Source organism: Mobula birostris, chromosome 2 (genome assembly GCF_030028105.1).
Source record: "Mobula birostris isolate sMobBir1 chromosome 2, sMobBir1.hap1, whole genome shotgun sequence".
Lineage (NCBI taxonomy): Eukaryota > Metazoa > Chordata > Chondrichthyes > Myliobatiformes > Myliobatidae > Mobula > Mobula birostris.
In genome coordinates, this window is record NC_092371.1 from 166,491,115 (window position 1) to 166,505,752 (window position 14,638).

Below are 14,638 nucleotides of genomic sequence, written 5' to 3' on the forward strand. Positions count from 1 at the left end.
GGAAACCAGAGCATCTGGTGGAAACCCATGCGGTGAAAGGGAGAACGTACAAACTCCTTATGGACAGCAGCAGGAATTGAACCTGGGTCACTGGCACTGTAATTGCATAGTTAACAGCTACACTGCCATGCCGCCCCTTTTCGGCGTGTCCTGTCGAAGCTTACCAATTTTTATTAATGCACCTTAGAGAACAGTCAGTCTGGATGCACAACGGTTTGGTATGATAACTGCATTCTCTCTTCCCCCCCTCCCATCGGGCAGAAAATATAAAAGTCTGAAAGCGTGTACCATCAGGCTCAAGGACAGCTACTAGCCTATTGTTAACATCTCTTAAACGGACCTGTTCTACAAAAAGATGGGCTAAGCCTCACAGTCTACCTCGTTACAATCTGGCACTTTATTGTTTACCACTCTGCACTTCCCCTGTAGCTTTTATACTTTATTCTGCATTGTTATTGTTTTACCTTGTTCCAGCTCAATGCACAGTGTAATGATCTGATCTGTATGAAGCGTAAGTTTTACTGTTTCTCTTGGTATGTGTGACAATAATAAACCATTACCATTTTCAACACTACCCATAATTAAACTAACAGAATATACACTGAATAATCAGAATAATTTATACGTAATATAACAGAACGCCCACTGTATCCAAACATTAATCCATAATGTTGTGAAGCATATTTTTCACTACTACCTTGAAAAATGCTTCAGAGACATATAGGAGAATTTGTGTGACATCAGGTTTCCATAAATCAGATCATTTGTTGGGCCAGAAAGGCCTGTTACATGTAAATTCTCCCACACGTAAGCTGACGCCCTGGATTTATCGGTCAGGTGTACTGTTTTGATGATGTGTCAGTGGCTAAAGTGACTGTCATTGTGTTGCAGGTTTAGTTGTCAAGTTCTCATTGGTGATAGAAAATACCCAGAAGGCTTTGGAGGAAGCAAGCAAGACGCCAGGAGAGAAGCCGCAAGGCTTGCATATGAGGAAATTCAGAAACATCAACGTACTTCCAAGGTACTGACTGAGTAGAAGAGGACAATGTGGCACATAGACCCAGAGGACAGTCAAAAGCAGGCTTGTTAGCACAGCTGGTGAAAGGTTCAGCTGCCTGCTCTGTGCCTTGTTGCTTAAAGAGCTCTGTGCTGGATGATTAGCAAGGGATGTGGGAAAGATCACTTCTCCTGGTGAAGGGGCTGTTGGTAATGTGATCACTGAGTCGAGTATGATGTTCTCTTGAGGAATTGTCTGTTGGTGGGTCCTCGGGTTACTGTAGAGGCCACATATTCTGGTGCAGTGTGGTTAAGAGTAAGTGGTGGCTGTGGTTAGTGGTTGGGTCTTTTGGTTGTTCAGCGTTCAGCAGCTGCTGCTTGAATAGATTTCCTCCAGGTGTAGAAGTAATTTTTTCAGGCTGATTTTGATGTTACCTTTAACACCATTCCTTTGCCCACCAGGGGCTCACTGACCTTCCTTCAACTGGGAATAAAGGATCTGTCTGGGGAAATGTGAGTTAGACATCTAGATGATGTGACCTACGGTGATGTTGTTCATATTGGCCTCTTCCAGTACACTAGTGAAGGAATTACAGTGGAACCCAACATTTCTATTTTGCAATTAAGAGGGGTTGGAAAATTTTTGTTGGAAGGGGCCCAAATGTTGGAGCATAGGCACTGTGATAATCAAGGGTGCAGTGCTAATTTTTTAGGTGCCAGAGCTGACAAAATGCTTGCCATTTCCTATATCCCCTCCTAGCTGATCGCCAAACTTCGCCAGCTTGGTATCAGCTCATCCCTCTGCAATTGGACCTTGGACTTCTTGACCAACAGATGGCAATCAGTTAAGTTAGACAACCTCTCCTCCTCCACTCTCACCCTGAACACCAGTGTGCCGCAAGGCTGTGTGCTGAGCCCTCTTCTGTACTCCCTTTTCACCTGTGACTGCGTTCCTGTACATGGTGCTAACTCCATAATCAAGTTCGCAGACGACACCATGGTGGTTGGCCTGATCAGAGGGCATGATGAGACGGCCTACAGGGACGAGGTCCAGCACCTGGCCGCATGGTGTGCCGACAACAATCTGTCCCTTAACACCCAGAAGACCAAGGAGATCATTGTGGACCAGGCATGCTAGGAGCCACACTCACGTCCCCATCTAAATCAACGGAGCTGTAGTGGAGTGTGTATCAAGCTTCAAATTCCTTGGTGTCCACACTTCCGAGGATTTCACCTGGTCCCTGAACAGTGCCTTTATTTCCTGCGGAGCATCAAGAAAGCTCACCTCTGTCCCAGGATACTGACGGACTTTTACCGCTGTACCATTGAGAGCATACTCACCAACTGCATCTCAGTGTGATATGGCAATTGTCTCGTATCGGACCGCAAAGCACTCCAGCGTGTGGTGAATAGTGCCCAGCGGATTATCGGCACCCAATTGCCCACTATTGAGAACATCTACCATTAACGCTGCCTGGGCAGGGCAAAAAGCATTATCAAGGATGCATCTCACCCTAACCATGGACTTTTTATTCTCCTCCCATCCGGTAGGCACTACAGGAGCCTCTGTTCCTGCACCAGCAGGCACTGGAAGAGCTTCTTCCCTGAGGCTATGACCCTGCTGAACCTCTCATCATAGTGCTAAGCAGTATTGCACCCATATTGTACTGTCTCAGTACTTTTATATTTGTGTGCTGTAGCATTTACTTTTTATTTTTATTTACTCGGCACAATGACAATAAAGTTGAGTCTAATCTAATCTAATATATATGTCACACCCAATTTGTGTACCTGCTCATTTCACGTACTGGGCAACTTCCTTGCCCATTCATGAATAGGGCTTCTTATAATGTCAAGCACTAAACCAAGATGAAAGAAATATATGAATTCCAGAGCTCCACAAAAATATAGTGATAGTTAAGACATTAACAAGATTATAGCCTATCACTACATTTCAGTGTATAACTGGTACAATAAAACATATAATACTTAATTTAATAATATGACAAAGTATTGCACGGTTGCACTCACTAATTATCATAAAATATAATTATCAAGCAAGTAAAGAAAAAGATGGTAATCATGTATTTTACCAATTTAAAAGTAATTACCTACTTACCAAATTCCACCAATGAGAAGTTTCACAATAATTTCCACAAAGGGTCAGGCGTAATATGTGTTCGGGGGTCTGAAGCTACTCTTGTCCTGGTGTCATCTGCTGATCTGTGGTGCTGCAGCCATGATGTGACATACGGCTCAAGATTCCACTGAACTAGAGGAGGTCCGTGTAGTTTAACAAACATAAGTGATGATATATGATTTATGAGAATTCTTGAGCATGCTGTTGTTGTTATCAAGTTCTAGTGACTTGAATCCTCTCTCACACTCAGCAGTACTAATAGGAATAACTTGTGAACAGCTCAGTAATGGGCGTAAATCTTAGGGGATGCAGCATCCACGATCCTCCACATAATCTCTGAAGGCATTTATTACAGAGGAAGAAGAAAACTTAAACCTCTTACAGAGAGATGATACTGCAGCTTCTCCATAATTGGGCGGAATTTCAGTAGGCCAGTTATCTTTTCATTTAGCAGGAATTTATACATACTTTGAGGTTTAGAAGTTTGAGAACCTTTCAAGGATGTTGCCGTAAACATACGGTGCTGCAAATTGTTCATAAGACTAGTAAGAAACTGTAGATAATTAATGGAGACAATTTTATTGTTGCTTGTTAAGGTAATTTCTCCAAACTTTCCCTTTTCAACTGCCTCTTGAGCTTCTGGAGTTTTGTGTACCAGGTTGCTCTTTCAGTACATGTAGTGATCTTATGGTCCGTTGGATCAATTTGTCTGCATAAACAATGGTGGTAGTGCGTTTCTGTAAACAGTCTGACAGTAAACCAAGTTCATGCAACGTATCATACATCAGAGTTAAGTCCAATAGAAACTGTTCTGAAGAGAGAGTTTTCAACAGACCTTCGTAGGTTTTTCTGTCACTCCCAGATCTTGTTTCATCCTTCATTGCTTTTGCCACACTGCTGAAACTATTCAAAATGAGCTAGCTACCCTCCTGGTGCCCAAAGCATGGCCTATTTTGCAAATTTGTTGTTCTACTTGATTTAGAGGTGATCTGCTGTAAATAGAGTACATTTTGTCCATAAATGATTGAAAATGGTTTATTCCATGAAGTTCTCTCACTGAATCACCTACTGCAAGTTCTAATCTGATTAAGACAGTGCCAGATTATCACATCAGGGTAATGTTCCTTGAGAATTGTAGCAACACCAGCTTTGACACCAAGCATTACGCCCTCCCCATCACTAGCAAATGCTACAAGGTTCTGTTTCAAGTAAGAGTCATCAAACCCATGGTTATTGAAACAGTTCAATAGATGCTTAGCAATAGTTGCAGAATTAGATCTAAAAACATAAAATGGGGATCTCCTTCCTTATCACTTTCACATTTCAAATAAACTATTAGGGCAGTCTTAATGCTCAGGCTTGTTGATTCATCAATGAGAACAGAAAATTTGCCATTTATCTGCTTGATATGCTGGCAAATTTTCTTTTTCATATTAACGGCTATGTGATTAATTATCTCTGTAGCACTAGTGTGAGAATGCAGTCCAATTCCAGTGTCGAGACCATTTTTTTTGAAGCTCCAATAAGCCAAAGTGATCAGAGTATGGTCTGTCATTCTGAGCTAAATAATATGCAGAATGAAAAATTGAACAAGTTGCCTTTAGTTGTGAAGCATTCATGGTGTCACATAATTTTCCAAGAGCATCTTCACTAGCTATATTTTCAACACTTAGAGCAGCAGTGTGAGCTTTTGTTAGTTTGTGATCAACAATTTTTTTTCTGAGAGACTTCAAGCGTGTACTTCGATCGGCTCCATAATAGGATACTTGGTACATCTGCCATGCCAATTCTCCACTGATCTTTAAGTTCTTGAGGCTGTAGCGCTTTACAAAGCCAGCCAGCCATCCCTTACTAGCCTTAAACTGCTTCCTCTCGCTCTCCTCAACCGCCTCACAGTAGTGCTCATGGAGGCTAAGTGCTTTTTCACACATAATTTTGCCATCAACAGGGATATGCTGCTGTGACATGTCCTCTAGCCACACACTTAATGCTTTCTCAGTCTTTGCAAGCACTTTATCACAAACCAGAGAGACCATTTTTGCCGTTGTAGGGGTAGCACTAACACTTCCACGAATTTTGGCTTCTTTCTGCTTTATTGTGCGAATGCTCGATTTGTTCTTACCGACCTTACGGCCCACTTCGGCAAGCAACATGCCACTTTTCAAAAGATCTAAGATTTTTATTTTCTTGCCGAACAATGCTCAAACGACGAGTGCTGGAGAGAGCCTGAGGATCTATGAAATGACAGGAGGCTACCGCAGGGTATGCTGGGATAACGGGTCGAGCGAGGAGGAATTTCACAAAACAGTCACAGCTCCAGGATTTCACCAAAAGTGATCAAATACCCTAATGTTATTAATGGTATTTTCCCCACCAGCCACCACCCCCTCTCCCCAACCCCCACTTCCGTAAAATTCCCTCTATTTAATATGCGGCTGCTGTTAAATTCCCCGCTTGTTTATTTTGACTTCTTTTACAGAGGTGCTGGAGCGGTGCTCGGGTGAGCTCCAACAGCACTGCACCCTTGGTGATAATGTTGTGGTGTGTACAATAACTGCAGGTTTTGGGAGTGGGAGGCAGTGTTGGCTTGGAGAAGCAGAGATGTTAAGTGTTTTGGCAGGTAGTAGAGGTGCTGTGGTAGGAGTGAGGCATCAAGCTAACCTGCCTTTTGGCTTTGCTGAGTTGATGCTGGGGAAGGGTGGTCGTGTTGTATTGGTTCTAAGCAAGGAAAGACAGAAAGAAACAAGAGATTGATTTGGCTCATAAACTTCAAATCATACAGTGAAATGTGTTGTTTTCATCAATGACCAACACATTCTGAGGCTGTGCAATGCTTCCAGCACCAACACAGTACACCCTTAACTTACTAAGCCTAACCCATACGTCTTTGGAATGTGGGAGGAAACAGGAGCACCCAGAGGAAACCCACACAGTCACAGGGAGAACGTACAAACTCCTGATGGGTGATCACTAGCGCTGCCATGCTACCACGCTATCCACAGAACTGGCATCTCAGGATCTGCCCTTCCCACTGACCCCGTCGGACCTTTCCTCAGCCTCACCGGGTGCCCCCTCCCTTCCAAATGGGAAATCTCCAAATGAATTTTAAGAATGTCTAAAACAAAACAAATTCCAAAATAATGGCTGTGGGCCTGTAGTCGCTGGAGTTTAGAAGAATAAGGGACATATCTGACTGAAACCTGTTGAATATTGATTGGTCTAGACAGAGTGGACATGGAGAGGATGTTTCCAGCAGTGGGGGAGTCTAGGACCAGAGGGCATTAGATCGGGAGGGTAGATTCTAAAGGGAAAGAGCATTTCCTTGATTGATGCTGCACTTTATCTTTGCCTCTTAAAATTAAGATTATATCAAAATCAAGAGGACATGGTAGGTTTAAGTTGAGAGGAAGGAGTTTGAAAGGGGACCTGAGTGGTTAAGTTGTTTTACACAGCGAGGGGTTGATACTTGGAATGTGCTGCCAGAGGAGGTGGCAGTCATGTACACTTGTGGTTTAAGAGCATTTAAATGGTCAAGGCATAGAATTTGTTGGATTGAGTCTGATGGGCAGAAAGGTCAGCATGGAGATGATGGGCCAAAGGGTCTGTTTCTGTGCTGTACACTTCTGTGACTATAAACTAAACCTCTTTTCTCTTTATTTGATTTAGGATCTCGAGAAATCACTGGTAGATGTGAGGAATGAGGAAGAGCCCAAGGAGAATGCAGAAGACTTTCCTGTCCAGAATCCCCAGAGGTACTTCCATTTTATATATCCATCCCTCCATCATCTATACAGTATTTTCTAGCCCAACGAGCCTGCCGCCCAATTACACCCATGTGATCAATTAATCTACTAATCCGTACGATAGTTACCCTTTTAGGAGAAGGGACCCTGTGTTTGAAAACTTGATCCAGTTGTTTAATGTCTGATTCTTTTAGGGATAACTTGCCTGTCTTCCTTCTGTCCTTGCCCTTCTTCATTCTCACCCCATCTCTTCTCAGTTTTTCACTAATCTCTCTCCCTTTTCTTCCCCACTCTCTCGCTCTTTTACTCTCTCTCCTTCTTTCCTGTCCTTATCCTCTCTCTTGCTTCTTCTTCCCATGCTCTCCCTACCTTTCTTCACTCACTGCTCTCTCTCTCTCACCCCTCTCTGTCAGCCTCCTTCACCCCTCCCCCTCTCTCACCCCTCCCCCTCTCTCACCCCTCCCCCTCTCTCTTTCACCCCCTCTCTGTTTCACCCCCCTCCCTCTCTCCCCCCTCCCTCTCTCCCCCCTCCCTCTCTCCCCCCTCCCTCTCTCCCCCCTCCCTCTCTCCCCCCCTCCCTCTCTCCCCCCCTCCCTCTCTCCCCCCCTCCCTCTCTCCCCCCCTCCCTCTCTCCCCCCCTCCCTCTCTCCCCCCTCCCTCTCTCCCCCCCTCCCTCTCTCCATCTCACTATCTCTATCTCTATCTCTCTCTGTATCTTTTTCTCTCTCTTTCTAACTCCACCCTTCCATTTTCCCTCTTCTCTTTCCTGGCTATTTTTCTTCCATGGTAATTCATTGAACAAAACTGTTGACATTGAAGATCAGAAATGGAAACAGAAAGCACTGGAAACACTCAGCTGGTCAGGCGGCATCTGGGAAGAGGGAAATGAGAGATCCTCACCGGGACTTTCCTTTCTCTTCTTCCTTCCCCATGTCACTGTTGTTTCCTCTCTCCTTCCCTCTTTTACCATTCGTCCTTATTCGCTGTCACCACCCACTTATCTCCCTTCATCCCATTCTCCTCTCATCCCCATTCCCTTCCAGATGAGTTACTGGACTAGTAGTGAGTGTCTGAGACCAATAAACACAAGAGGTTCTGCAGATGCTGAAAATCCAGAGTAAAGTACGAAATGCTGGAGGAACAGCATGTCCCGAGGAAGGTTCTTGGCCCATAAAATTGGCTGTTCTTTCCTCGGTAGGGAAAGCGGGGAGTGTCCACGAGTACAGGGACGGGGATCCAGGGATAGTGGGAAACGGGGCTAGGGGTGCTGGTGTCTTTGGAAGAAGCTTGGGAAATGGGACGCAGTGAGCCAGATTTGGGACTTTTGAACAATGGGATAACCAATTATCGGACCTTTTATTTATCTCTTAGAACACACACCAAAAACTCAACAGATCAGGCAGCACCATGCAGGGAAATAAACAGGCAACATTTTGGACTGAAACCCCTCATTAGGTCATTGAGTAAGAGAACGGTACAGCACAGAAACAGGCCCTTTGGCCCATCTAGTTGATGCTGAACTATTAATCTGCCTAGTCCCCATCACCTGCACCTGGACCATAGCCCTCCTTACCTACAGGTCCTACTGACTTCCTCCAGCATTTAATGAGATCAACTGTGATGAATGGCAGAGCAGAGTCAATATGTCAAAGGGCCTTGTTCTGCAGCAGTTATCTTGTGGTCTGATGGACCCGGGGTCAGGGGTTCATGACCACTGGGGAATCTGAATTCACATCAAATAATATGGGATTGTAAATAAAAGTTGATCAGGTAACAATAACCATGAAACTTCTTAGATTCTTGTACTCTCAGGTTATATATGGTGAGATATACTTTGGTAATACGCAATATTTACTTTGAACTTTGAAACCCATCAGTATCTCTCAGGGAAGTAATTTTACCATCTTTATCCAGCCTGCCATCAGACTCACTGGTGTGGTTGGCGATTAACCACATCTTCAGGCCAGGAGCTGGTGCTGCCTGTGGGACCTTGGTGTGCCCAAATTGGCAGCTTTATTTCTGATACAACAATGGAGTCATGGAGCACAACAGCATAGAAACAGCCCTTGGGCCCATCCAGATGGTGCTGAACCGTTATTCTGCCTAAGTTGTATCGATGTGCACATGGAACATAGTCCATCCATGTACTTACCCAAATTTTCATTAACTGTTGAAATCAGACCCACATCCACCACCACAATAGTAACTCCAACAACGCAAAATGCTGGAGGAACTCAACAAGTCAGGCAGCATCTATGGAGGGAAATGAACAGTCCCGATGAAGGGTCTTGGCCTGAAATGTCGACTGTTTATTCCCCTCCATAGATTCTGAGTTCCTCCAGCGTTTTGTGAGCTGCTCAAGATTGGCAGAATCTGCAGAATCTCTGCGTAACTCTCAGAGCACTCGCAGGATTGTAAAGCACATTGGGTGGTGTTGTCCCCATGACTAACACAACTGAAAAGAATGTTCTTCCTTGTCAGGTTAACAGAAGATGAGGCAGCTCGGCAGGAAGAGACGAGTAATCTGCCCTCCAGTGTGGCTGCCGCTGAAATCTCCATAGACTTCAGTTCCAGAACGGTACAGAGGTCCTTTTAGATTAACTTTTATTAGATTACTTTATTTGTCACACGTACATTGGAATATACAGTGAAATGTGGCATTTGTGTCAGTGACCAGCACAGTCTGAGGATGGGCTGGGGCAGCCCACAGGTGGCACCAGAATCATGGTGATAACATGTCATGGCCACAACTCACTAACCCTAACGAATACGTCTTTGGAATGGGGGAGAAATCTGGAGGAAACTCGCGCAGTCATGGGGAGAGCGTGCAAACTCCTTACAGACAATGGCGGAATTGAACTCATGTCACTGACACTGTAGTAGGGTTACTGTACGACTGTGATGTCTTCATGACGTTCCATTTTGTTTTATTCATTGTTCATTGTCACCCCCCCACACCCCTTCCTCAGTCTGAACCCCCTCCTGGCCCTAACCCATCGCTCACTCTGTAACCTCCTGCCCTACACCCCTTCCTTTTCTGTAACTCTCTCTAGCCTCTATCTGTCTCCCTCTTTCAGCAACCCTCTCCACCCCTACACCCCTCTCTCTGTAACCACCCTCCCTGTCTCTGTAATACCCTACACCCCTCCGTCTTTCTGTAATCCCCTCATCCCTACACCCTCCCTCTCTCTCTAACCACCCTCCCTTACACCCTCCCTCTCTCTGTATTATCTTACACCTCTCTGTCTTTCTGTAATCCCCTCGTCCCTACACCCTCCCTCTCTCTGTAATACCCTACACCCCTCCGTCTTTCTGTAATCCCCTCGTCCCTACACCCTCCCTCTCTCTCTAACCACCCTCCCTTACACCCTCCCTCTATCTGTAATACCTTACACCCCTCCGTCTTTCTGTAATCCCCTCCAGTCCCTACACCTCCCCCTCTCTGTAACCACCTTCAGTCCCTACACCTTCCTTCTCCCTGTAAACCTCACCCCCTCCCTCTCTTTGTAACCCCCTACACCCCTCCCCTCTGCAAGAAGCAGCTTTAATGCCATTAAAAGACAGTTCAGAAATTGCCAGCTTCAAATGTGTCTGTGGTCAGATAGTCTTTCCCTGGTGTAAATGTGTCTGTGGTCAGATAGTCTTCCCCTGCCCTGGTGTAAGTGATGTGTTCCTTGATTGTTTGCAGTCATTCAGAGGTTCAGCAAATGCGGTTGGAGAACTGAACGAGTTTTGCCAAAAGAGAGGACGGTCCCTTGACTTCCGGCAAGTGGAACAGCGAGGACCTTCTCACGTCCCAGAGTAAGAGAATGTAGAGTGAGGGGCCCTGGGAACCAGGGAAAGGGGCATAGGAGTGAACAGGCTGGAATCTTCGCCTTCTATCGAAGCTTAGGGGTGATGAGATTGAGATATTTGAGACCGTGAAGGGATTTTGTGAATGTGTGTACTGTAGAGGATTAGAGATTGGCTTTATTTGTCACGTGTACTTTGAAATGTGACACAGTCCAAGGCTGTGCTGGGAGGTGCCCGCAAGTGTCGCCACACTTCCAACTTCAACATAGCATGTCCACAGTTTGCTAGCCCCAAGCAACACGCACACACACAATGCTGTAGGAACTCAGCAGGTCAGGCAGCATCCATGGAAATGAGTAAACAGTTGACATTTCAGGCCACAACCTTTCTTCGGGACCAAAGACACTAGAATGAGAAGATGGGGGAAGGGGATGGAGGACACGAGAAGATGATAGGTGAAGCCAGGTAGGTAGGCAAAGTAAAGGGCTGGAGAGGAAGGAATCTGATGGGGGATGAGAGTGGACCATGGGAGAAAGGGAGAAGGAGGGACATCAGGCAGAGGTGATAGGCAGGCAAGAAGGGTAAGAGTCCAAAGTGGGGAATAGAAGAAGGGGAGGAGAGTAAATTTTTTTTTTACCGGAAGGAGAAATCGATATTCATGCCATCAATTCAGAGGCTACCCAGATAGAATATAAAGTGTTGCTCCCCCACCCTGAGGGTGGCCTCATTGTGGCACAAGAGGAGGCCATGGACCGATAAGTTGGAATGGGAAAGGGAATCAGAATTAAAATGTTTGTTTGCTGGAAAGTTCCACTTTTGGCGGATGGAATGGAGGTGCCTGACAAAGCGAGACCCCCCACGTCTGACAAGTCTGATCAATTGGGAACACAAGGCTGCATTGGGAACACCAGACACAAAAAATGTTTGGCAGGTGAAGATAACCGTGGGAATCAATAGGTTCATAAAAGATGTCAGTTGACATTTTGACTGTAGAGATGGAGACAGAGCGATCGAGAAAGGGAAGGGAGGTATTCAAAACCCTAATCCATAAGTCTTTGGACTGTGGGAGGAAGCCAGAGCACCCGGAAGAAACCCACGTGTTACGGAGAGAGAGTACGAACTCCTTACAGACAGCGGCAGGAATTGAACACCGATCGCTGGCGCTGTGAAGCATTGCTACTGTGCTGCCCTATAAAAGTTGCTGAGAAGTTTGCTCCTTTGCTGAGCCAGAAGTCGAGTTTGTCACTCTGGGATGGGTTTTATCACTCAGTTTTGATAATACTTTGGTGATAAATTGATTTTGATTTTGACAATTGAACTTGCACCTACCACTTCTGCTCACGGCTCATTCCACACTCGCCATACCCTCTCATGAAGAAGTTTCTCCTTGAGTAACCCACCTTTCACCCGAAACCTTTGACCTCTAGATCTGCTTTCCCCTAGCTGAGAGGAGGAAGAAAACCTGCATGCATTCACCCTTTGATGCAAACACGGGGCCAGCAGGCAGTGGGACTGAGGAGTTGGGGAATGATTCAGCTCAGACAGGCCCTTCGGCCCATTGAGGTCATGTCAGCTCTTTAGTTCTCTTTGCCTGTAATCTCCCTGTAGCCCTGCACATTCTTTCATTTCAAAATCATCCCCATTTCCTTTTAAAGGGCCCTCCTGGCACTTTTGTTGCCTCGTCCATTCCAATTAATCATAACCTACTTAGAAAAAGGTTTTAATTTAAACTGTTCTAGCAATGAAGAGTTCTTGGAGAAGTTTGTCCGTTCTCTCCATGACTGCACGAGTTTCCTCTGGGTGCCATGGTGTCCTCCCACATTTCAAAGACGTACGGGTTAATATGTCGTATGGGTGTAATCGCGTGGCACAATTTGTTTGGGTCAGAAGAGCCTGTTACCGTGTCACTTCTCAAAGTATTCCACCGCATCTGCAGTTCACAAATAAGTACTTCAGATTTTGGCCTGTCCTCTAGTCACCCCGTATTGCTGCCCCAAAACCCGAACCTGATTCCTAATTCCCCACTGACCCAGAACCATCCCTATAAACCTAGGGGAAAAAACTACAAAACAATGTGTCTAATTCTTCTTTGTGTGCTAATGGAAGGTGCTGTTCCCATTCCAGGTTTACTCTACAATGCGTAATAAGTGGAAAAAGATTTCCGAGTGCCACTGGGAAAAATAAACAAGATGCGAAGCAGAAAGCAGCATCTCTGGCTTTGGAAGAACTGAAAGTACGACCCCTGTTATTTTACTTTCCTCCCTGCTATTTAATGATGGTATCTTTCTGTCTCATAAACTATTTTGGGTTCCACCATCTTGAGGAGAAAGGCTCTTTCTCTATGTGCTTTTAACTAATTTGCTCACCTCCGCAAAGCTTTTAACATGAACTGTTACAGTACATTGCATTTTTTGTGAAAAAGTGTTTGAAGCTCGTGGCCTGTATTCACTAGAATTCAGAAGAATGAGGGATGACCTCATTGAAACTCATTGAATGGTGAAAGGCCTTGATAGAGTGGATGTGGAGAGGATGTTTCTTATGGTGGGAGAGTCTAAGACCAGAGGACACAGCCTCAGAATAGAAGGGTGTCTTTTTAGAGTGGAGATGAGGAAGTTCTGTGGCCAGAGAATGGTGAATCTGTGGAATTCTTTGCCACAGGTAGCTGTAGAGGCCGTCTTTATATATACTTAAGGCAGAGGTTGATAATTCTTGACTGCTCTGGGCATAAAGAGATATGGGGAGAAGGCAGGAGATTGCAGCTGAGAGGAAAATTGGATCAGCCATGATGAAACGGCGGAGCGGACTCGATGGGCCAAATGGCCTAATTCTGCTCCTACATCTTATGGAATATTTCTAGAGGTTTTTGAGACAAAGAGAGGGTGCAGAGGAATATAATGCTCCTGGATTGAATTTTATTACCTGAAGCTTACGAATGGAAACACTTTTCCTAGAGCAAGCTACAGAATTGATTTTTTAAAATAAAGTTTTGTTCATTTGAGATCCGTGCCAGTGAGGATTGTGTTTACAAAGCCATCGTTCATTGTATGATCACCTGATTCGTGTACAGCAGAGGTCCCCAACCACCGGGCCGCAAAGCATGTGCTACTGGGCCATGAGGAAACGATACGAGTCAGCTGCACCTTTCCTCATTCCCTGTCACACACTGTTGAACTGGAACATAGGGTTGCCAACTGTCCTGTATTTGCCGGAACATCCCGTATATTGGGCTAAATTGGTTTGTCCCATACGGGACCGCCCTTGTCCCGTATTTCCCCCGCTAAGGTAGAGCGTTCCTATGAAACCTTTCGTGCAGAAGTGGAGTAAAGCGAAGAAGCAATTACCATTAATTTATATGGGAAAAATTTTTGAGTGTTCCCAGACCCAAAAAATAACCTACTAAATCATACCAAATACCACATAAAACCTAAAATAACACTAACATATAGTAAAAGCAGGAATGATATGATTAATACACAGCCTATATAAAGTAGAAATCATGTATGTACAGTGTAGTCAGGAAGATTAAGCCAAACCCGATTTGTGGGAAAAAAAATCGGCACATACGCGCATGCACACACAGGTGCCCGCGCAAGACTTCATGATCATGGTAGTCTTTCTCGGGGTAAACACAAGTGTCCATATTTGACTGCTACTTTTGTCCCTTATTTGGAAGTGAGAAAGTTGGCAACTCTAACTGTAAAAGACATGTTGAGGTGAGTTTAACCCTACTTGAACACTCCCCCCCCACCCCCCGGTCGGCCGGTCTGCAAGAATATTGTCAATATTAAACTGGTCCGCAGTGCAGAAAAGGTTGGGGACCCCTGGTGTACAGCCTGTATATCTGGGGGAGCATTTGGGAGAGCGGCAGGTTGGATCTGCTAGCTGCTGCAGGCATCTCGATTGGCGGCCACATTCCTGAGTTGTGAGTTGTGAGCTGTTCCAGCTGTTCACCGGAACAAACCCTGCT

General features: G+C 45.2%; 1 protein-coding gene across 2 annotated transcripts in view; it reads left to right on the forward strand.

Annotated features, from left to right (window-relative positions):
* The window catches only part of LOC140193880 (interferon-induced, double-stranded RNA-activated protein kinase-like), a 75,511-nt gene that overhangs the window by 17,040 nt on the left and 43,833 nt on the right, over window positions 1-14,638 (forward strand). For both annotated transcript variants that reach the window (XM_072251016.1, XM_072251015.1), the window contains 5 exons: window positions 892-1,021; window positions 6,803-6,888; window positions 9,343-9,457; window positions 10,568-10,680; window positions 12,796-12,904. In XM_072251016.1, the coding sequence (XP_072107117.1) occupies window positions 892-1,021; window positions 6,803-6,888; window positions 9,343-9,457; window positions 10,568-10,680; window positions 12,796-12,904 (553 nt within the window). The remainder of the gene's footprint in view (window positions 1-891; window positions 1,022-6,802; window positions 6,889-9,342; window positions 9,458-10,567; window positions 10,681-12,795; window positions 12,905-14,638) is intronic.